At 39.1% G+C, this 22,204-nt stretch overlaps 1 protein-coding gene across 10 annotated transcripts in view; it reads left to right on the forward strand.

Annotated features, from left to right (window-relative positions):
• The window catches only part of LOC132756118 (mucin-5AC-like), a 71,732-nt gene that overhangs the window by 28,456 nt on the left and 21,072 nt on the right, over positions 1-22,204 (forward strand). For 5 of the 10 annotated variants that reach the window (XM_060747110.1, XM_060747114.1, XM_060747116.1 and 2 more), the window contains 27 exons: positions 67-364; positions 664-1,124; positions 1,443-1,578; positions 1,953-2,273; positions 2,580-2,680; positions 3,592-3,727; positions 4,152-4,675; positions 4,853-4,985; positions 5,158-5,657; positions 5,818-5,968; positions 6,354-6,608; positions 7,973-8,745; positions 8,907-10,679; positions 10,999-11,186; positions 11,408-11,621; positions 11,845-12,576; positions 12,788-12,913; positions 12,958-14,238; positions 14,449-14,731; positions 15,461-15,591; positions 15,922-16,154; positions 16,415-16,577; positions 16,870-17,154; positions 17,743-20,084; positions 20,455-20,560; positions 20,949-21,349; positions 21,812-21,917. In XM_060747110.1, coding sequence (XP_060603093.1) covers positions 67-364; positions 664-1,124; positions 1,443-1,578; positions 1,953-2,273; positions 2,580-2,680; positions 3,592-3,727; positions 4,152-4,675; positions 4,853-4,985; positions 5,158-5,657; positions 5,818-5,968; positions 6,354-6,608; positions 7,973-8,745; positions 8,907-10,679; positions 10,999-11,186; positions 11,408-11,621; positions 11,845-12,576; positions 12,788-12,913; positions 12,958-14,238; positions 14,449-14,731; positions 15,461-15,591; positions 15,922-16,154; positions 16,415-16,577; positions 16,870-17,154; positions 17,743-20,084; positions 20,455-20,560; positions 20,949-21,349; positions 21,812-21,917 — 12,153 coding nt within the window. The remainder of the gene's footprint in view (positions 1-66; positions 365-663; positions 1,125-1,442; positions 1,579-1,952; positions 2,274-2,579; positions 2,681-3,591; positions 3,728-4,151; positions 4,676-4,852; positions 4,986-5,157; positions 5,658-5,817; positions 5,969-6,353; positions 6,609-7,972; positions 8,746-8,906; positions 10,680-10,998; positions 11,187-11,407; positions 11,622-11,844; positions 12,577-12,787; positions 12,914-12,957; positions 14,239-14,448; positions 14,732-15,460; positions 15,592-15,921; positions 16,155-16,414; positions 16,578-16,869; positions 17,155-17,742; positions 20,085-20,454; positions 20,561-20,948; positions 21,350-21,811; positions 21,918-22,204) is intronic. The other 5 variants (XM_060747119.1, XM_060747120.1, XM_060747113.1 and 2 more) reach the window with 4 other exon arrangements.

Genomic DNA, 22,204 nt, shown 5'->3' on the forward strand with positions numbered 1-22,204 from the left:
AATAGGATTTATCTTCAACAAATACAAAATTATTTACAATTTAAATAATCATTGTCCTTTATATAGCGACACCAAATCCAGAATTAACAACAACCATTGCCCCACCATTCTTACCAGGAGGAACGCCTACAATACGCCCGCCAAACTTCTCTCCAGTTACACCAACAGCTAGACCTCCTTTGTTCCAAGGCGAAACTCCAACGCCCCGCCCTTACTGTGACATACCAATGGGAGTGGCTAATCCGCTAACAGTTTCAGGCAGCCAGCTTTCGGCTTCAACAGCCTTCAACTTTAGCTTTGAAGCATCTAATGGTCGTCTGAACAAACAAGCTGACGGTAACGGCGCGGGTGCATGGGTCCCAAGGTATTACTGTGTTTAAATCATTCTTTTATGCGCAGGTTCTGAAAATATACAATTTTTATTTCTATTATCTTATTCTTGTCCGCGTGATTCATGCTTTGAAATGGCGTAACTCGTTTTTCCGTTTTATCAACTATCAACAAAGCTTCATCAATGCAAACATATTTTAACTGGTATGTTTTTTTTCCCATTTATTGCGCTGTCTATGATATATACATTTCTCTCTTTAGATATAAAATACATTTCTAATTAACAAGCCGCTATTTAATGAGTATTTACTATTACTAATTGCAAAATTTAAGGTATTCGGACAATCAACAATGGATTCAAGTTAACTTCGGACATCCCGAACGTATAGCTGGTGTTCTGACGATGGGCCGTGCAGATGCCGACCAGTGGGTTGAATCATTTGTTATCGAAACAAGTCTTGACGGGAAACATTGGTATCAGTACACAGATGCCAATGCCGCCAAATCACCGACTGTGTTGCCAGCTAACTTTGATCAGAACACAGCAGTTAGGACCATGCTTGACAGAGAGATTGATGCCAAGTATGTAAGAATCAGCCCAAGATCGTGGCACAATGCTATAGCATTACGATTTGAAGTTTTGTCTTGTTATGGGCCCGTACTGATGCAGACAACATTGGTTCCCCCAGTCATTAGTGGTGGTTTCCCAACAGCTCAGCCACATCTAGGATCAGAGCAGACACCGACAGCGAAACCTCCTATTTCAGGAACAGAAGTCCCAACTGCTGCACCAGGTACCTTTACAAATTCTTTAATCAAAACTTACTTTAAATCTTTTCGAAGAATAAAAACACAATAATTCTTAAATGATGATTTATTTTCTATAAGAAATAAGGATTCAAGGGAAACTAACAAAGAAATTTCAAATTGTAATCACGTTCATTTCAAGTTTTCAACGTATTGGCAAAAAATGCCACATTAGAATTCATGGCCTTTGGAATTATCTTAAAAGCTTTGAATTGTTTGAAAAATCTCTCAGCCCTCTCAGAAATATCTAAACTATTAAATAATGGGCGAAGATTTACGTCCTATTTTTTTAAAAAATGTTTCAGTATGTTTGGAGCCAATGGGTATAGATAATTCTCTGATGGTGCATGACAATCAGCTTAAAGCTAGCTCTGAGCTAGACAAACCATCTGGCGCTGCTGCTGCAAGATTGTACAATGAATTTGGCGGCTGGTCTCCAAGGTAACCGTAGAGCAACTACCAGCACTTACAATTTACTAACAATTTATTTGATAATCTATGTTATATGTGTATAAAAACCTCTTATATAAAGTTCACTATTTGCTGAGGAACCCTCTGTAAAGGAATAACTTCTTAGCAACAACACTAACATTTTTATCACACGTAGGATTCCCCTTTCTATAATAATATCTCTGAGCAACAACTAAGCTCTGTGTGTCCAAATGGTGTTGATCTGCAGAGGTTTTACTATCAACACATTATGTTTTAGCATAAATTTAGAAAATTTTCAATACATTATCAAGCCATCCTATAATTCGTGAAAGTGAAAATAGATATTGTGAGGCATTTATGCTTACTTTTTTGTAATGTTGTAGCACTGCTGCTGGAAAACCATGGATCCAAGTCGATTTTCTCCGACCTAAATACGTATCAGGTATCCTAACACAAGGTCTACCAAACAAAGATAGATGGGTATCGCAGTTTTATTTGTCTACGTCATTGGATGGGTTCTCATTCAAACCGTACTCGGAGGTACCTGGAGGCACTCCTACCATATTTAATGGTAACACGGATAAAGACTCGATTAAAAAGAATATGTTCAACAGAAATGTTGAAGCAAGATATGTAAGACTGACTGTGATCGAAGGGGGATCAGCTGGCATTGGACTAAGATTCAATGTGATTGGCTGTTACAGGTATAACTTGCATTCTTATGTTGAAATGAATTTCAGCTGCAATATTTCATAACTAAATCGACTAAGCACAATAAGAAGGACTAAGGATATGTTTGTATTCTATGAATATGTGTTTAATGTACATATGTTTGTATAATAACAGATATAGTTTTGCCGTGGTAAGATCCGTAATGTTGGGCAGTTATCATTTTATGAGAAAGTCTTAATACATTGATATAATTCTTAATCAGATTAAATATTTTAGTTAAAATTTAAGTGTATTGGTTTTATATACAACAAGATATATACGTCACGTGTATATTTCAGCGCTGTGCCGACACCTGCTCCTAATACAGAAAAGACCCAAACACCGACTGCAATACCTCCATGGGCAATGACAACACTGGGTGTAACCCAGATCCTTCCAGGTACAAATCTTTCTAAACCTCATTTTTTATGGTTCTGCAAAATCACACATTATAACTAAAGAGTTATTTGAACAATATAATATGTAGAATAACTTTATATTGATACAATATATGTAATATATGTACATACAAGAACGCGTTCAAAATAATAAAAATACAGTATGCAATTATTGCATAAACATATATGTGTAATACATTTCAAATAATATTAAAACTTGAAAAACAAAATGGTAAAATGTTTTTGTTTCAATCAGATTGTGGGAAAAAGCTTAATCCTTATTTCAACACGTCTCGGGAATAGTAAGATTAATTTGTAATAACAAATAATAATACAAAACAAAGTGATGTTATTATTTTGTCTTTTGCAATCATTGATCCCAGCACATTTAGTGTTTTGTTAAAGATTGAATAACACTTTAAGCGGCGCTAGGGGGCGTGTGAATAACACTTAAAGCGGTGCTAGGGGGCGTGGGCAATTGATGCACCTTTACATTATTTTTCATGAACGACTTAACCAAACTGAGCAGCTTTTATTTTAGCCGCGTCACGACATAACTAACATAGTGGGTTTGCACAGTCTGATCAGGATCCATGCTGTTCGCTATCAGTTTTTCTACTTGTTATAGGGTTTGTAAGCGAACAGCATGGATCCTGATCAGACTGCGCGGATGCGCAGGCTGGTCTGGATCCATGCTGGTCGCAAACCCATTATGTTGGTTTTGTCGTGACGCGGCTCATTTGATTCTGTTGTTCTCATTGCTTTCAAAACTGTTTCCTTTTTCAATGTTTTATAATAAAATGACGAAGTAACATATGTACATATGATGATTTCTAATCTTTTTTAAAAAAAATAAAGTAAGGCATCTTGACCGTTTGAAAAATAATATATCTGTCATTTTGTCTTAATTTAGTCTGCACGATACCGATGGGCATTGGTAATCATTTGATCATCACCGCCTCACAAATAACGGCGTCGTCTGCCCTCGGACTTGGTCACCTTCTGTCAAAGAGAGAAGCGACTGGTGTCAAACTGCCTTGGACTCCTGAGTAAGTCTTGTGCTAATTTTCTATTCATCTAGATTTAATTTGTTAGTTGAAGAGAAAAAATAGTATAGCAGAATAATTAGGATGACGTATGCAATTTTACTAAATAACGACTAATTTTTACTGTTTTCAATGACACGTCGTAATGACACAGCTTTGTGACCATATAAGAAATTGAGGTCATTACCCTGGAGAGAAGCCTTGAATGAGCCACTTAATTCGACAGTTTCTTTTTTTATTTGCAGCTTTGCCATGTTTTTAACTACTATTAACTCGTATTTGATTTAGTATTCGCGTTCAAGACTATGTTGCCATTCTCTCACTTCTGAGTTTGTTCAGGGTATAAGCTTGCTATACACGTTCCTGGGGCAATATATAACATATCCACTCATGACAGTATAATAATACATGTATAAAATGTTTGCAGACCTGATGATAAGCAGCCTTGGATTCAGGTTGACTTCCTTGAACCAAAAACCATTTCCGGTGTTATCACCAGTGGTAGCTCATACAAAGCAGAGTGGGTCACCTCATACCAAGTTTTCACAAGTGTCGATGGCAAAGACTTTACGCCTTATTCAGACGTCATTAACGGAACATCGCCAAAGACGTTCAGCGGAAATAATGACAATAAAACAGAAGTAACCCGTCTTTTCAATCGTAATATCATAGCTAGATACATTCGCATATACCCGAAGACATGGCATAAAGCAGCTTCTCTGATATTCGAAATTCTCGGCTGTAATCCATCTGAACCTATTGCTACTACTACAGTAGCTCCAAATCTTGTGAGTGGTCAGACTCCAACAGCTCATCCCGGTCAGGGCGTAAATGGAACACCTACCGAAATACCACCTGCAGTTACCGGTGAACCATCGCAATACAAGACTACTTCTAGGTTTGGCCAGATGGTTTTCCCACCGATGCCGAACTTTGATGCTCCCCCAAGAGGTAATACATTTAGATAAATGTCAATCTACTGACGCATTGAAATAAATCAGGTGCCAAACATTTTCTTAAAAAAAATGCAGTATTCGCTTTGTCTAGATCTTTTCTTATCATTGTTTATTTCTTCGTATTTTTAATGAGGTTCAAGTCGTAAATTTACCACGATAATTCTATTCACAGTATGTCTTACACCCATGGGTCTGGAAAATGCTCTGATAGTTGGAGGCAGTCAGATCACAGCCTCGTCATCACAAGGAGAGAACTTCAAACCAGAGAATGGTCGCATATACAGCGGATCAGCCTGGGCACCAAGGTAGGCTACTTCATGTTTAACAAACATTTTTGTTTATGCTCTGATATACACTCTGATCAATCTCTTTCTGTATTCAAATACAGTGTATTATTAGCGTTTTAGATTTTATCTATTCTTTTTCAAGTACATGCATTTTTCAAAAGATAAACCAACGTATAACTTTTCTTTTCAGCGCATCTGACAAGCAACCTTGGATCCAGGTAGATTTCAAGAACCCAAAACTTGTGAGTGGTATCCGTACACAGGGAGAAAATGGCGGTCAAAGATGGCTGACAAAATACTCAGTAAGCATAAGCATTGATGGAAAGACATTTATCCCATACTCTGATAAACTCGGAGACAGCAATGCAAAGGTGTTTACGGCCAACCGAGATAACCACAGCATCAGGCGCCATCTTTTCAATCGTAACATCACTGCTCAGTACGTACGTATATATCCGGTTGCATGGCATGGTGCATCTCCAGCGTTCCGTTTCAATATCCTTGGATGTAATCCCGACATTCCACAGACACCAGTAGTGACGACAATTGCACCGGAAACAACCATTGCTCCAAACGCTTCCTATGGATCACCGACAACACCAAGCAGTTCTGGAAACGGAAGTACGGCAACAACGTCTGGCTACAATAACCTTGTTACAATACCAGGACTTCCAATGATACCCCCGTCATGTAAGAATCTCTTTCTTTCACCATTTTGTTATTATCAAACAAAAAACTATGATAAAAGTCATAAAACACAAAGAAATTTCTATTTTCTACAGTTTTGTGTTTCATTCTATGTTTGAAAAAAAACTTATCTCAGTAATAATTATGGTCATTCTTATAACAGTCTGTAAGCTACCAATGGGTGTTGAAAACCATCTGATTGTAAAAGATCAACAGCTCAGTGCTTCTTCGTCAAAAGATATGTTTACTGGACCAGAAAGGGCTCGTCTATATGGTGACAAAGATGGAAGTTTTGCCGGCGCTTGGGTTCCAAGGTATATTCAAACTACATACTTCTTAACACAATTATAAATTCATGGAAATTGACCATGGACGTAAAATTGAAATAAGACCGTCGTAAAGAAAGTCTTTATTTATCATTCTCCTTTATATGTAAGTCACATAAGTGTTGTATATTTACAACAGAAGAATTACAGTATACCGCGTGCTATCGCGTTATATTTACTTTTAGTTCATAGGATTCGACAACGTGGAACAGTGTAGTTTCTCCATTAAAGCATGTAATGAAATAGAATCAAACGTATCTTATAATCAAAGAGAACTTTAGCATTAAGTGCTAACGGCTAGATGGGGTGCCAGAAAATTAATATAGTCTACGGAATCACATTTGTAATATGTAAAACTTAAATTTTCTTGTAGCAAAAACAACTTGAAACAGTACATTCAAGTCGACTTCCTTGCTCCATATTACGTTGGAGGCGTGATTACACAAGGAAGGGCAGAGCTACCTCAGTGGGTCACGAAATATGAGATTTTCTACAGCACTGACGGCAAACACTTCTCATCAGTACCAAGATCAGTCTATGATAACGCACCAATGGTTTTCACTGGCAACACTGATAATATTACACCTGTCACGCACGAGTTCCCGCTAATATCTGCAAGATGGATAAGGTAAACATTAGGAAAGAGAACACCGTATGAAAACCAATTGCATCATTCTTCGGATATGGTGACGTGATTTTGTTATTTTGATATAGTTAAAATAAAGGTGTTTACAATAATTTATGTGAACATTAACTTATATTTTATTTAATCTAAAGAAAGGGTAAGTTGTCTTGATAAATTAACTCAATGCAATCTTAACTTTTTATCTTATTCGTGAATAAACTAAAATCTGAATATAACCACACCGCGCAGTGTCAAAAATATACCCATTGTTATATTGTTTTGGACACATATTGCATGGATTAAGAATCAGGATGAATTAGGTCATAAAATAGGACTAGTTGAATAAAAGAACTATCTAAACATGTCAGTTAATAAAGCCAAAACCACGTTAGATTGTTTTATGCTGACGTATCAATTTCTGCATGTATTATTTTAGTGAGTATACATGTGCATTTTATATAAGTTTTTGCGATTACTGTGATGTAATGTTGCAAAATCTGTATCAATTTTTGTGATAGTCGTTACCTTTCACGCAATTGTTTTATATATTTAGAAAAGTTAAATATTCAAGGTAGGGAACATAGACAATGTTATGTATGCAGTAGACACGTATACTGGGCCACAACTTAGTACATATTGAAAAAAAAAACTTATACAAAACCCCTATCACTCCCTATCACTGATAATAGAAACGATACAGATCAATATACATTCTTGTTCAGAAGATGATACAATTTCGATAAATATTGTTTCATTGTTTTCTGTCGATAAAAAACAATGTATTAGTATCAATAGGTCAATTATTGGAAGTCCTACATTTGTACCTAAGGACAATCTTTATACATAACTCTTAAGATACCGTTACATGATATGATATACGGACAATGGACATGTCCATAAATGCATATGTTTGTTGATAACATGTAAATAGATCATCATTTTGACAAGTTAAGCTACCAGCATTGTTCAGGTCAAATATATCTATCACATGACAATACTCAAGCACTGATATTGCTCTTATGCTTATATTAAGAAGTTAAAGAAATTTACATGTTGTTTTGTTTTACCTCGCCCCCAGTATAATCAATATGTAAACGGAATCTAGTCACCATATCCGCTGGATAATACAGTTGGTTTCTAAATAGTAAATACCATCCATTCAGTAACTTTCAGTCAAATTGATAAATTGCCAATTTTTGCCTGTGTAGATTTTGATAGAGAGAAATACATTAACATTATCTATTATTATAATCAAACTCATAAAATAAAACATTAATTAATTTGTGTATACCCCACTTATAATTAAACAAAATATTTCAAAAGAATTAAGGTGATGTAAGCTTAGAATGTATCTTCATTTATTACAGAATTCATCCGCTTGAATGGCATGAAGGGATAGCAATGAGAATCAATCTTTTAGGCTGTATGTCCCCATCAAGAACACCTCTTACAACTAGAGCCCCATTGACGACTCCTGCAACATCTCCAGGCAAGTCTACGGGAAGTACCACGCCCGCTTCCGGTGTCACAGCCACCGCTTGTGCATACTGGACACCTTGGGTGAGCTCAAGCAAACCAGATATGGTAGGGGAATATGAGACTGCTTGGGAGCTGCGAAACATGATAACCATGTGTGAAATGAACTATGTGACTGTCACAGAATGTAGAACCGTTGGAACACATATCCCATATGACCAAGCTGGCGAAGAAAATGTTGTCTGCAACAATGAACTTAAAGGTCTTGTCTGCTTTGCACAAAACCAGACTGACGGAAGTTGCATGGACTATGAGATTAGAGTATTCTGTGACGAATGTGCTTCCACCACATCGAACCCACTGACGACACCTCAGCCTAACACGTGTAAACCAAGATGGTTACCTTGGATAAATAACATGACACCAACGACAGATATGAACTATGTTGAACATGAGTACATGGCTTTAAATAAGCAGAAAGAACTATGTAGTGATGGGCGTATAACAAGAATCGAATGTGAAACAGCAGGAGGTATTCCATTTTACAGCGCTGGTGCGATTGGAACAACATGTGATATAACCAGTGGATTTACATGCAGAAACAGTGAAAATTACCCAGTTCCGTGTGAAGATTATAAAGTCAGATATTTCTGCGAGTGTGAGCGTAAGTATGATAGACTTTGCTCATTGTTTTCAAGCAAAGACATACTAAAAAGATAAACTATTCATGGTTGCTTCAGGCATTACAATAAATAATATATATAATTCTGTCTTATATTATTTATGGTTTCTTTTAATGTTTTTTTTTTCCATTTAATCTTACAGCCTCGTTATCTACTACATTAGCACCAGGATTACTCAATGGACAGACCCCAACAGCCCAACCAGGCATGCATTCTGGAGAAACACCAACAGCTCAACCAAGTCTTCAGCCAGGTCAATCGCCATCAGCCCACCCAGGACTTATTTCCGGACAAACACCGTCTGCTAAACCAGGCTTGCAGCCAGGAGAAACACCGACAGCTCAGCCAGGACTCATTTCTGGCCAATCACCAACCGCACAACCAGGACTTGTTTCAGGACAGTCTCCAACAGCCCAGCCAGGACTAATATCTGGACAGTCACCAACAGCCCAACCAGATCTAATTTCCGGACAATCACCATCAGCCAAACCAGGTTTACAGCCGGGAGAGACACCAACTGCTCAACCAGGTCTTGCTTCAGGTCAGTCTCCAACTGCTCAACCAGGACTTATATCTGGACAGTCACCAACAGCCCAACCAGGTCTAATTTCCGGACAATCACCATCAGCTAAACCAGGTCTACAACCAGGAGAAACACCAACTGCTCAACCAGGACTTATATCTGGACAGTCACCAACAGCCCAACCAGGTCTAATTTCCGGACAATCACCATCAGCCAAACCAGGTTTACAGCCGGGACAGTCACCAACAGCTCAACCAGGCCTTGTATCTGGACAGTCACCAACAGCCCAACCAGGACTTATCTCAGGCCAATCACCGACTGCCCAACCAGGACTTGTTTCTGGCCAATCACCAACTGCACAGCCAGGGCTTGTTTCTGGACAATCACCATCTGCTAAACCAGGATTACAACCAGGAGAAACGCCGACTGCTCAACCCGGACTTGTTTCTGGCCAATCACCGACTGCCCAACCAGGACTTGTTTCTGGCCAATCACCAACCGCACAGCCAGGGCTTGTTTCTGGACAATCACCATCTGCTAAACCAGGACTTATCTCAGGCCAATCACCGACTGCCCAACCAGGGCTTGTTTCTGGACAATCACCATCTGCTAAACCAGGACTTATCTCAGGCCAATCACCGACTGCTCAACCAAGTCTTGTTTCTGGCCAATCACCAACTGCACAGCCAGGACTTGTTTCTGGACAATCACCATCTGCTAAACCAGGATTGCAACCAGGAGAAACGCCGACTGCTCAACCCGGACTTGTTTCTGGCCAATCACCGACTGCCCAACCAGGACTTGTTTCTGGCCAATCACCAACTGCACAGCCAGGGCTTGTTTCTGGACAATCACCATCTGCTAAACCAGGATTACAACCAGGGGAAACACCAACTGCTCAACCTGGTCTTATTTCTGGCCAATCACCGACTGCTCAGCCAGGATTTATCCCAGGACAATCACCGACTGCTCAACCAGGGCTTATATCCGGACAGTCACCAACAGCCCAACCAGGACTTATTTCCGGACAAACACCATCTGCAAAACCAGGTTTACAACCTGGAGAAACACCGACTGCTCAACCAGTACTACAACCAACAACATGTAAAGTTATTACAAAATGGTCTACTTGGATCAACAGAAACACTCCATCAATAGATACTGACGAAAAGGAGTTCATGACTGATGCAGAAAAACTTGCGTTCTGTGGGTCAGGTAAACTTCTCTCCGTCGAGTGTCAGACAATAAACAAGATACCTAGTTACAGTGCTGGTGATCTTGGAACAACATGTGACCTTGCCAACGGCATTGTGTGCAAAGGAATGGATAATTACCCTATTGGTTGTCAAGACTACATGATCAGATACCAGTGTCAAGAACAAGTTTGTGGAGGTATAACTGATTTATAGAAAGGTTACATAATTTTGTATAGTCCTCTAAAAACAGCTAAATACTATTTAGAAATATGTTTCAAACCTGCATTCAACATAGTATAACGCGTCATTGCGAAAGAAAATATATACATGTTTAATGCAAATAGACATGTAACCTCGTATGAAAAGCAACGTGTTAGCATACATTCGAATGAGATCTAAATAATGTATTGAAGAAAATAAACATTATTTAATTAAATGTTAAGTTTGCTTGATGTACATTATAATACTAACTCATTTGCATTACACAGCATTAAAATTTAAATACATGTTTTCAGCTCCAACAAAACAGCCAAGTCCCGGAACTTTGGCGCCAGGTCAGCAGACAACAAATCCGTCGCCTGGTCCGGGTGCTTTCACAACTGCAACACCAACTGGTGTTCCATCCACTGTTTGTAATACTGTCTCTAGATGGAGCAGTTGGGTCAACAGGGATAAACCTACTGCAGGCGATGGTGACAAAGAGGTAAGAAATATCAGTATATCATTTGTTTGTTATGTCCAGGATGACTTCTAAACTTATTATTACAATATATAATTTTTACATTTAATGTTGTTTTTTTATATAAAATATGCTACATTTTTCAAATTTTCGTTTTTATAATTATAAATACGACATTTAATAGTCATCTGATTAGCGTATTTATACATAGAAAATCATAATCATGAATTAATATTTATTTTAAGTTTTTAACACCTGAAGAGTTGAAAAAATTCTGCGGCACAGGCAAAATTGTCACTGCTGAGTGCGCAGCTGCTGATGGCACTCCGTACTACAATACCGGTGAAGTAGTTGACTGTAACCCAACTTCTGGTTTATTCTGTGATAACTTCAATAATTTCCCACTGAACTGCCAAGATTACATGATAAGATACCAATGTGAAGAAACAATTTGTCACGGTAATTTACTTTGCAATACTTCTGTTTATACCCTTTATGTGTCACACAAAACATGTTTTACTTAATTGATGGAAACAATTTCTTTTATAGAAAAAAACAAAGGCAAAGTTTTGATCACATTACTAATATCATTTGTATTTGTATAATTATGCTCCAATATTTGGCATTAACTTTTACATAACAATGTGCCAGGGAAAAAGTAACAATAAGTTTGTCTTTGTAGGACCAACAAAACCGCCTGGAATTAATGACAAATTCTCAACAGGTGTACCAACCGCACAACCTGGTCTGCTTCCCGGGGAAACACCAACTGCCCAACCTGGTCTCCAACCAGGCCAGTCACCAACAGCACAGCCCGGCCTTCTACCCGGACAATCACCAACAGCTCAACCAGGGCTTCATTCTGGAGAAACACCAACAGCACAACCTGGTCTTTTACCCGGACAATCACCAACAGCTCAACCAGGTATCCTACCCGGACAATCACCAACAGCTCAACCAGGGCTTCATTCTGGAGAAACACCAACAGCACAGCCCGGCCTTCTACCCGGACAATCACCAACAGCTCAACCAGGTATTCTACCCGGAGAAACGCCAACAGCTCAGCCTGGTCTTATTTCTGGACAAACACCAACAGCTGCACCAAGTCTTATTTGCAAAACCGTCGAAACTGGCAAACGTTGGTCGATGTGGATCGACAGACACACAATTCAACCATTAGGTGGTGATGCAGAAAAAATGACAACAGAAGAGCTTAAACGGTTTTGTCAACGAGGAACAGTTGATGCTATAGAATGTGAAACTCTTGATGGAAAATCTAGTAAAATCGCAGGAGATATCACAACTTGCACAATAGAAAATGGACTGATTTGTGATGAATTCCAGAACTATCCAATTGGTTGTCAGGATTACAGAGTTCGATACCAATGCACAGAAAAAGAAACGATTTGTCAAAGTAAGTTATATTTCAAATATATTTTTCATTTTGCACAATTTGCATAAATATCTGAAATGATAATAACGAAACACTAAAATGAACAATTTCTTCGCTTGCAAATCAAGTATAACGCAACTTATTTTAACAACATATGAAATAATTAGCTCTGTTTCAATATGATTTACAATTTTGAACAGTATAGTATCAAATATATTGACAACCATTGCAGCACCAACGGCACAACCTGGTCTTCAGCCAGGACAGTCACCAACAGCTCAGCCCGGTCTTATCTCCGGCCAATCGCCAACAGCCCAGCCAGGTCTTCAGTCAGGTCAATCGCCAACAGCTCAACCAGGTTTAGTCTCAGGACAGTCACCAGGTCAGCAACAGCTCAACCAGGTTTAGTCTCAGGACAGTCACCGACAGCTCAACCAGGACTTATATCTGGGCAATCACCATCAGCTAAACCAGGCCTACAACCAGGAGAAACACCAACAGCTCAACCTGGCATGCATTCAGGTGAAACGCCAACTGCCGAGCCAGGCCTTATCTCCGGACAGTCACCAACTGCTCAACCAGGCCTTCAGTCAGGTCAGTCTCCAACAGCTCAGCCAGGTCTTGTCTCAGGACAGTCACCGACAGCTCAACCAGGACTTATATCTGGGCAATCACCATCAGCTAAACCGGGACTACAACCAGGAGAAACACCAACAGCTCAACCTGGCATGCATTCAGGTGAAACGCCAACTGCACAGCCAGGACTTATCTCCGGACAGTCACCAACAGCTCAACCAGGACTGCTTCCAGGACAGTCTCCTACAGCACAACCAGGTTTAATTTCCGGACAAACACCATCTGCTAAACCTGGCCTTGTTTCTGGACAAACCCCAACAGCCCAACCAGGATTGCATTCAGGCGTAACACCAACAGCTCAACCTGGTCTTATCTCAGGACAGTCACCAACTGCTGAGCCAGGTTTGGTCTCAGGACAGTCACCAACTGCTCAACCAGGACTTCTTCCTGGACAGTCACCTACTGCACAACCAGGTTTAATTTCCGGACAGACACCATCTGCAAAACCTGGCCTTATTTCTGGACAAACCCCAACAGCAGAACCAGGGCTGCATTCAGGTGAAACGCCAACAGCTCAGCCTGGTCTTAACTCAGGACAGTCGCCAACAGCTCAACCAGGTTTGATCTCAGGACAGTCGCCAACTGCTCAACCAGGTCTGCTACCAGGTCAGTCACCAACAGCCAAACCTGGCCTTCTTCCAGGACAGTCTCCAACTGCTCAACCAGACTTGATATCCGGGCAGTCACCAACTGCTCAACCGGGTCTCGTTTCAGGACAAACACCAACAGCTCAGCCTGGCTTGATCTCTGGACAATCTCCATCTATCAATGTTTGTACAAAGAGCCACTGGAGTTCATGGGTAAATCAAGACAATCCAATGATGGGTGATGGTGATTATGAAAGTCTTTCACAACAAGAACTTGCAGCATTTTGTATCGGCGGAGTTGTGTCAAGTATTGAGTGTGTAACCGAGGACGGTATTCCATCTTACAGTTCTGGTGAAATAACCTCATGTGATCTTAGCGACGGATTCGCTTGCAGAAATGCCGAAAATGCCCCTGTTCCTTGCTCTGATTACAAGATAAGATATTTCTGCAAATGTCAAGGTAATATTAAGATACTATTGTTATTACGCTATTTGTAATGATCACGTTCAATAGAAAATGCATATTTCAAGTCCGTAACTTTAAATTTTGTTTTAAAACATTTTTTTTTCACCCGAATGATTTCAAATTTGTATACACAAACGATATTTTGTTTATGATAAACAAGTGAAAATGTACATTTAAGTACAAAATACGTTTTTCTTATCATAGATGTTGCAACGACCACAATTGAACCACCATTTAAAGTTCCTGTGGAGCCAACACTTCACTTAAGGTGCGCTTGGTCTCCATGGCTGAACGGTGACAGACCAAATTTTGGAACAAATGATGTAGGAGACCTGGAAACAATCGCCGGTTTGAAGACTAAGTTTGGTTTGTGCAAGAACATTGTAGATGTAAAATGCAGAGTAGCCCAAACAAATACTCCAGCATCAGCTGCTGGTCAGGTCGGAGTAGTATGTGACTCTGTCAATGGTCTTAGATGTTATAACAGGTAAATTTGTAATAAATCACCTTTATGTCAAATATCATTTGCCTATAGACATAAGTAGCATTTTAGACATATCTAGCATACCGGGTATTTGTGTATAATTAGTAAAGAAACAAGTTCATTTATAAAAGTGTATATGATTTTGTTTTTGTTTTTGTTTTGGGTTTTACGTCACATCGACACAGTATAGGTCATATCGCGACGTTTCAGCTTTATTGGTGGAGAAAGACCTCAGGTGCTCTTCCGTGCATTATTTCAGGCACGAACGGGTACCTGAGTAGAACCACCGACGTTCCGTAAGCTAGCTGGATAGCTTCCTCACATGAAAGAATCCAAAGTCCCTGTCGGGATTCGAACCCACAGAGGTGAGGAGCAAGTGGTTTGAAGTCAACGACATATATGAAGCATACTCACGATAGTCAGTAGTTATAAAATATATTGTTTTTGGACAAGTTTATATGTACAACAAACTTTTTCTGGTCCTTCTATCAATATGTAATGTTAAACATTGAATACTCGATCAAATTTAATAAAGTTTTGATGTTTTCATTACTTCCTATTGAAGAAATAAAAGAAATAAAAAATTATCAATTGTCAGATAATGTATCTTAAGTTTATAGAAACTATTATTACTTCATGACTAATGTATACATGTTAATTTTTGTCAAAAGTTGATAAACCTAAAGAATCAACACTTAAATAAAGTTTCACGTTGAGATTTTCTTAATACAGGGATCAGCCAGGAGGCAGTTGCCATGATTACGAAATTAGCGTGTTCTGTTGGAGCCCTGAATGTTCTACGTATACCGGACCTACACCAACACCTGGTACCGGTCCAAGTGTTACACCAATGATCATCACAGGTATGGCAACTGTTTAAATAACAAAAACATTACCCTTAAATTGTTTGAATACATCTAAGTACCGAAAAAAGATTTTAAAGACTTCAATTTACATTTGCAGCAAAATGAAGGAAAAGGGAATAAAAATAAACAAACCATGATTGTCAGGTAGTAATACAAATACAACTGCCAAAATTGTTCCTGTTACAAAGAGTATTGAATAAGAATATCCTTAAATAAATATTGACCAAATAAATCATATCCTTTTACTTAGTATCAAGAAATATAAGCAATATTTAGAACAAAATCTTTTAAGACAAGACACATACATTTTTTCCTTTTCTTACACAGCTGTATGTCCACCTGGTGAGGTATGGGAATCTTGTGCCTACAAATGTAGTGAACTCTGTGAAGGGTATGCAGAAACTACCGGCCTTTGTAACACGGATAATCCATGTGTGCCTATGTGCAGAAAGCCTGACGCCAACAAAGGATGTGCTGTCGGTGAACTTTTGAAGGACAAGAACACGTGTGTTAAGAAAGAAATGTGTCCATGTCTTAAACCGGACGGAACAGTTGCACAGGTTTGTTTCAAGTTATGTTCGAGGCAGTTATCGAATCATATTAATACCGGTTTACTAGTATTTATATACATGTATTCTGTTAGGTAAAACTAGTCATTTTAGATTTTTTTTACTTTATTAAATAACTTTGAATTGTTAATGTAAGTATATGATTAAAAATCATTTACTCATTTACTAAAGCTGTAACCTTCACTGCTATTGTCAAGTATTATTACTGCATAACATCATTTATAATATCATACAATGATAAATTAATTAAGGCTTACGAAACCTGGTCGAATCCCAAAGACGACTGCTCATTGTGTCAGTGTGCCAACAACGAGGTTCGATGTAACAAGTATGATAACTGCTCCGCAGTACCTCATCCTTCCACAACAACAACAATTGCGCCACCTATGATTAACGGAAGTGTACCCACTATAAGTAAGACGTTATTTCCCTTGCAATGCTTTAATTTAATAGTTGAGTAAAATGTAGATTGTACAACTCGTAATACAACATATGTTGCTAAAGAAGTGCTAAATAACACACTTTTATTATTTAATGCATCTTGGATATATACACCAAATAGAAAAAGTTTCATTTATTGATAATAGTCATAAATATAGCTTTTTTTCAAAGTTAATGGCAAAATCATTTACATCAAAGTCATTTATTTAAAATCTGAATCATTAGCAATGAAAAGTTAAGCATGATAAATGTAATCTAACTCTAGGACCACAAATTACTCACCCTGAATGCGGATGGACAGCATGGATAAACAGTGATAGGCCTACTGTGGGAAGCGGTGACTTGGAAACTCTATCCAAAATACGTCGAGTCCACTCCTTCTGTGCCAACCCTGCAATGATTGAATGCAGAGATGTTCACACACGTACACCTGTAAGCGATATCAAACAGAAAGTATCTTGCGACCTCAACACTGGTCTGAAATGCTTGAATTGGGACAATAATGGCGATTGTTCAGATTTTGAAGTTCGATTCTTCTGCCCGTGTCTGTGTAAGTGTATCAATGTTTGTGTGTTTACTTATATATGATTTTTGTATATGCATTATCACCAGAGGCGCTTGTATCATATTGGGATACAAAAAGTAAAAACTGCTAACATTTACATGGTATCATGAGTGAGACAAAAATAAAATTGTAAGAGCACCAACTAAATACCGCTAAATACCGGATAAGGCGCTTGAATGATAAAATGCTAATATATCGCCTTTTCACCAAACAAAATGAACTTTACAACGTCTAAGTAATCTCTTCACGCCGAATTATATACGATCATGAGAGTAAATTATAAAAGTCAGCGAAAAGAGCGATAATATTTCTAGTTTGTGTTGTGATTATGATTTCTGCAAGCGTACTGCCCCAAGACTGAAGTGAGTTAAATCCGATAAATGTATCTTACTTCAGTTATAAGCTTAGAAACATTCCGCATTTTTGAAAATAAATGAAAATGAAAAAAAGACATTTTAATAATCGTGCGAAAATAAATTTGTTTCATATTACTGAAAATGTATCAACATTGATGCATAAAAGTTCACATTTTCCAGTACTGATCGAATATTTAACATTCTTGTATTTTAACAGCAACAACTGTGTCTCCAGCAGCCCAGTCAGGACAGTCTCCAACTGCCCAGCCGGGTCTCATCTCAGGACAGTCACCAACTGCTAAACCAGGCCTGTTACCAGGACAGTCACCCACCGCCCAACCAGGTCTTATTTCTGGTCAGTCACCATCTGCTAAACCAGGCCTGATTTCTGGACAAACTCCAACAGCACAGCCAGGCCTACTACCAGGACAGTCTCCAACAGCTCAACCAGGTTTAATTTCTGGCCAAACACCATCTGCTAAACCAGGACTTGTTTCTGGTGGAACACCAACTGCACAACCAGGTTTGATATCAGGACAGTCACCAACTGCTCAGCCAGGACTTCTACCAGGACAGTCACCAACTGCTCAACCTGGTCTTATATCTGGACAGTCACCTACAGCTCAACCAGGTCTACTACCAGGACAGTCACCATCTGCTAAACCAGGCCTGATTTCTGGACAAACACCAACAGCTCAACCAGGACTGCACTCTGGTGAAACACCAACTGCACAGCCAGGTCTACTACCAGGACAGTCTCCTACTGCTCAACCAGGTTTGATCTCTGGCCAAACACCATCTGCTAAACCAGGACTTCTACCAGGACAATCACCAACTGCTCAACCAGGTCTACTTCCAGGACAGTCCCCGACTGCACAGCCAGGTCTTATCTCCGGACAGTCACCAACTGCTCAACCTGGTCTTATATCAGGACAGTCGCCAACAGCACAACCTGGTCTTGTATCAGGTCAATCACCAACAGCTCAACCAGGTCTAATATCAGGACAGTCGCCAACAGCTCAACCAGGCCTACTACCAGGACAGTCCCCGACTGCACAGCCAGGTCTGATCTCCGGACAGTCACCAACAGCACAACCTGGTCTTGTATCAGGACAGTCACCAACTGCTCAACCTGGTCTTGTATCAGGACAGTCGCCAACAGCTCAACCTGGTCTTGTATCAGGACAGTCACCAACAGCTCAACCTGGTCTTGTATCAGGACAGTCACCAACAGCTCAACCTGGTCTTGTATCAGGACAGTCACCAACAGCTCAACCTGGTCTTGTATCAGGACAGTCACCAACAGCACAGCCAGGTCTGATGTCCGGACAGTCACCAACAGCTCAACCTGGTCTTGTATCTGGACAATCACCGACAGCTCAACCTGGTCTTATATCAGGACAGACACCAACAGCACAACCAGGTCTACTACCAGGCCAGTCCCCGACTGCACAACCAGGTCTTATCTCTGGACAGTCACCGTCTGCTAAACCAGGTTTAGTCTCTGGGCAAACTCCAACAGCTCAACCAGGAATGCACTCTGGTGAAACACCAACTGCTCAACCAGGTCTTATTTCAGGTCAGTCCCCAACTGCTGAACCAGGTTTGATTTCTGGCCAGACACCATCTGCTAAACCAGGACTACAACCAGGGCAATCACCAACGGCACAACCAGGACTATTACCAGGGCAGTCCCCTACTGCCCAACCAGGTCTTATCTCAGGACAATCACCATCTGCTAAACCTGGCCTGGTTTCTGGACAAACTCCAACAGCTCAGCCTGGATTGCACTCCGGTGAAACACCAACAGCACAACCGGGTCAAATTTCAGGACAGTCACCAACTGCTCAGCCTGGTCTTATATCAGGACAAACACCTACAGCAGGACCAACCCTTTGTGGCTGGACAAACTGGATGAATGGCCATAAACCTGACGACTTCTCTGGAGAATCTGAATTATTTAGTGACTTAAGGGCTAAACATCAGTTTTGCCAAGATATGGATATCCAGGGTATAGAGTGCAGGGTTGTAAACTCCCATTTAATGATCAACCAAACTGACCAAGTAAATGTTATGTGTGATATAACATCTGGCGGCCTTTTATGTTTTACTTTTGACCAACCGTCTGGTCAATGTCTGGACTATGAAATAAGACTTTTCTGTGAACCAAAAGGTGTTGATTGTTCAGCTGTTCCGACTGCCCATCCAGGTTTAATCTCTGGTCAAACTCCTACAGCTCAACCAGGACTACAGTCTGGTCAGTCACCAACTGCTCAACCAGGGCTCGTATCTGGCGGTCAAACACCAACTGCTCAACCAAGTGGCATGTCAGGCGGTACTCCAACTGCTCAACCTCCAATTAAAACTGGACAGACGCCAACCCAATCCCTCTGTGTTGATGGCTGGTCATCATGGATTAACCGTGACACACCTCCAAGTGATGGAAAGGAAGTAGAGTTCATGAATGCCACAGAGAAGGCAGCGTTCTGTAACGGCGGTAAAATATCTTCAATTGAATGCGTTACCACAGATGGAATAGAAAGTTACAGCACTGGCGAGGTATGTAACCTACTACATTGTTTATATTACCGAAAATGTTGCTAAATTGGCCGTTTTATACAGTGCGATAAAAGTTTGTATAATTTAACGTTTAAGGTAAAGACTGATTTGTAATTTAAAATTAGTAATTTTTGCGATGCCAAAATTAGCGACATCAACAGTTCGTACTAATGCGAGGTCAAGTATTAGAGAAGAGTGAAATTTAATCATTCGCGAAATGTTTCCTGTTTTACAGTATCTAACCAAAGACACATGCTAAATTATTAGATAACAGCATACTTTTGTTTTAAAGTAATGTATTTATTTTTGTTAAAGAAACAAATCATTCATGCAAAGATTGAATTACAACAATATTCATTTTTTATGAAAGATCCTTGAGTGCAACATCGAAAGAGGCCTTGTATGTGAAGATGCCATGAACGCACCTATACCTTGTAGCGACTACAAAGTTAGATACCTGTGTCAGTGTCCTCCAGGTATGTCAATTTGTTAACATAAATTACAAAACTGTTTCACCATATCGCCTCATATATAGACATTAAAGCAATTTGTAGAAAAAAAAGAATGATAATGAGACAATGCTGAATATACCAAGAATAATGATATACTTTTTAATCGTCGTTACATTACCCCAACTACCAAAGTGGTAAAAGTTATGTTGGAAAAGTTATGTCTTGTCTTTTACCTCTTAAAGAACAAAATGCGCGCAAATATATAATTATTATATAACCATTTTCTAACTAACAGAAATACATTATAATATTTGTAGTGAATAATACTTTTTTTACAACTCTTTCTTAAGATTTGCTTTGATAAAAAGCTGAAACCAGAAGAGCAGTTAAAATTATTTACATCTATATTTAGTTACAACCCGAAAACCAGGACTTGACAACGGAGAAACTCCAACTGCCCATCCAGGTTTACACTCTGGAGAAACACCTACTGCCCAACCAGGATACCAGTCAGGACAATCACCTTCTGCTCATCCAGGTCTCCTACCCGGTCAAACACCAACTGCTCAACCAAGTGGCATGTCAGGTGGTACACCAACCGCCCAGCCTCCAATCAAACCCGGACAGACGCCAACTCAATCCCTCTGTGTTGATGGTTGGTCATCATGGATTAACCGTGACACACCTCCAAGTGATGGAAAGGAAGTAGAGTTCATGAATGCCACAGAGAAGGCAGCGTTCTGTAACGGCGGTAAAATATCTTCAATTGAATGCGTTACCACAGATGGAATAGAAAGTTACAGCACAGGCGAGGTATGAATATAAAATTTTCATTACTGTAAACAAAAAGTTATTTTAAACATTATTGACCATATAACTAACTATAAATGTAGTAATGTGTTTCATTTTCCACAAGAAGCTTAGATATTTTGATATGTACATGTACCTTAAGATAATTATGCAGGGATATTTAGATATTTAAACAATTTTATTTGAAAAGTAAATATATTTATATTGTAACCATGTGTGACTTGTGTTATGAATGAGTGCATATGTACTTTCATTACTATAAATACATGTATATGTCAGAGAATTTATTATTTGTATAAGTCGTCTCTATGCTGCGTTTTGTTTTATTTGCTGGAAATCTGACTGTCTCACGCTCGAGTCACACATTGGGTGAGATATTACAAGACACGTTTGCACCTTTAAGTAACGATTTAAAGATGGTCTTAAGAACTGAAAATCCTGACTGAATTTCTCTTTCATATATAGATCCTTGAGTGCAATATCGAAAGGGGTCTTGTGTGTGAAGATGCCATGAATGCACCTATACCTTGTAGTGATTACAAAGTGAGATACATGTGCAAGTGTCCTCCAGGTATCACAAATATCTTGATTACATACATTGTGTCACATTAATATGATAGAAATATGATGATTAAGAAAATACCACAGATTTTTTTTGTCATTCACGATATGCATAAATTGTAAAGAACATGATAATTTCTTACCAGCCGATTATTATCACAAAATAATGTTGTTGTTGTTTTTTGTAAATAATCAGGAAATTTGATACAAAATAGATTGAAATTAACTAAATGAAGAATAAGAATTATGATTCGCCCCATTAAGTTTTAAAATATAAAGAAATGAAAATTATTTTTT

Source organism: Ruditapes philippinarum, unplaced genomic scaffold (genome assembly GCF_026571515.1).
Source record: "Ruditapes philippinarum isolate M1 unplaced genomic scaffold, ASM2657151v2 ctg1854_1_1_1_1, whole genome shotgun sequence".
NCBI lineage: Eukaryota > Metazoa > Mollusca > Bivalvia > Venerida > Veneridae > Ruditapes > Ruditapes philippinarum.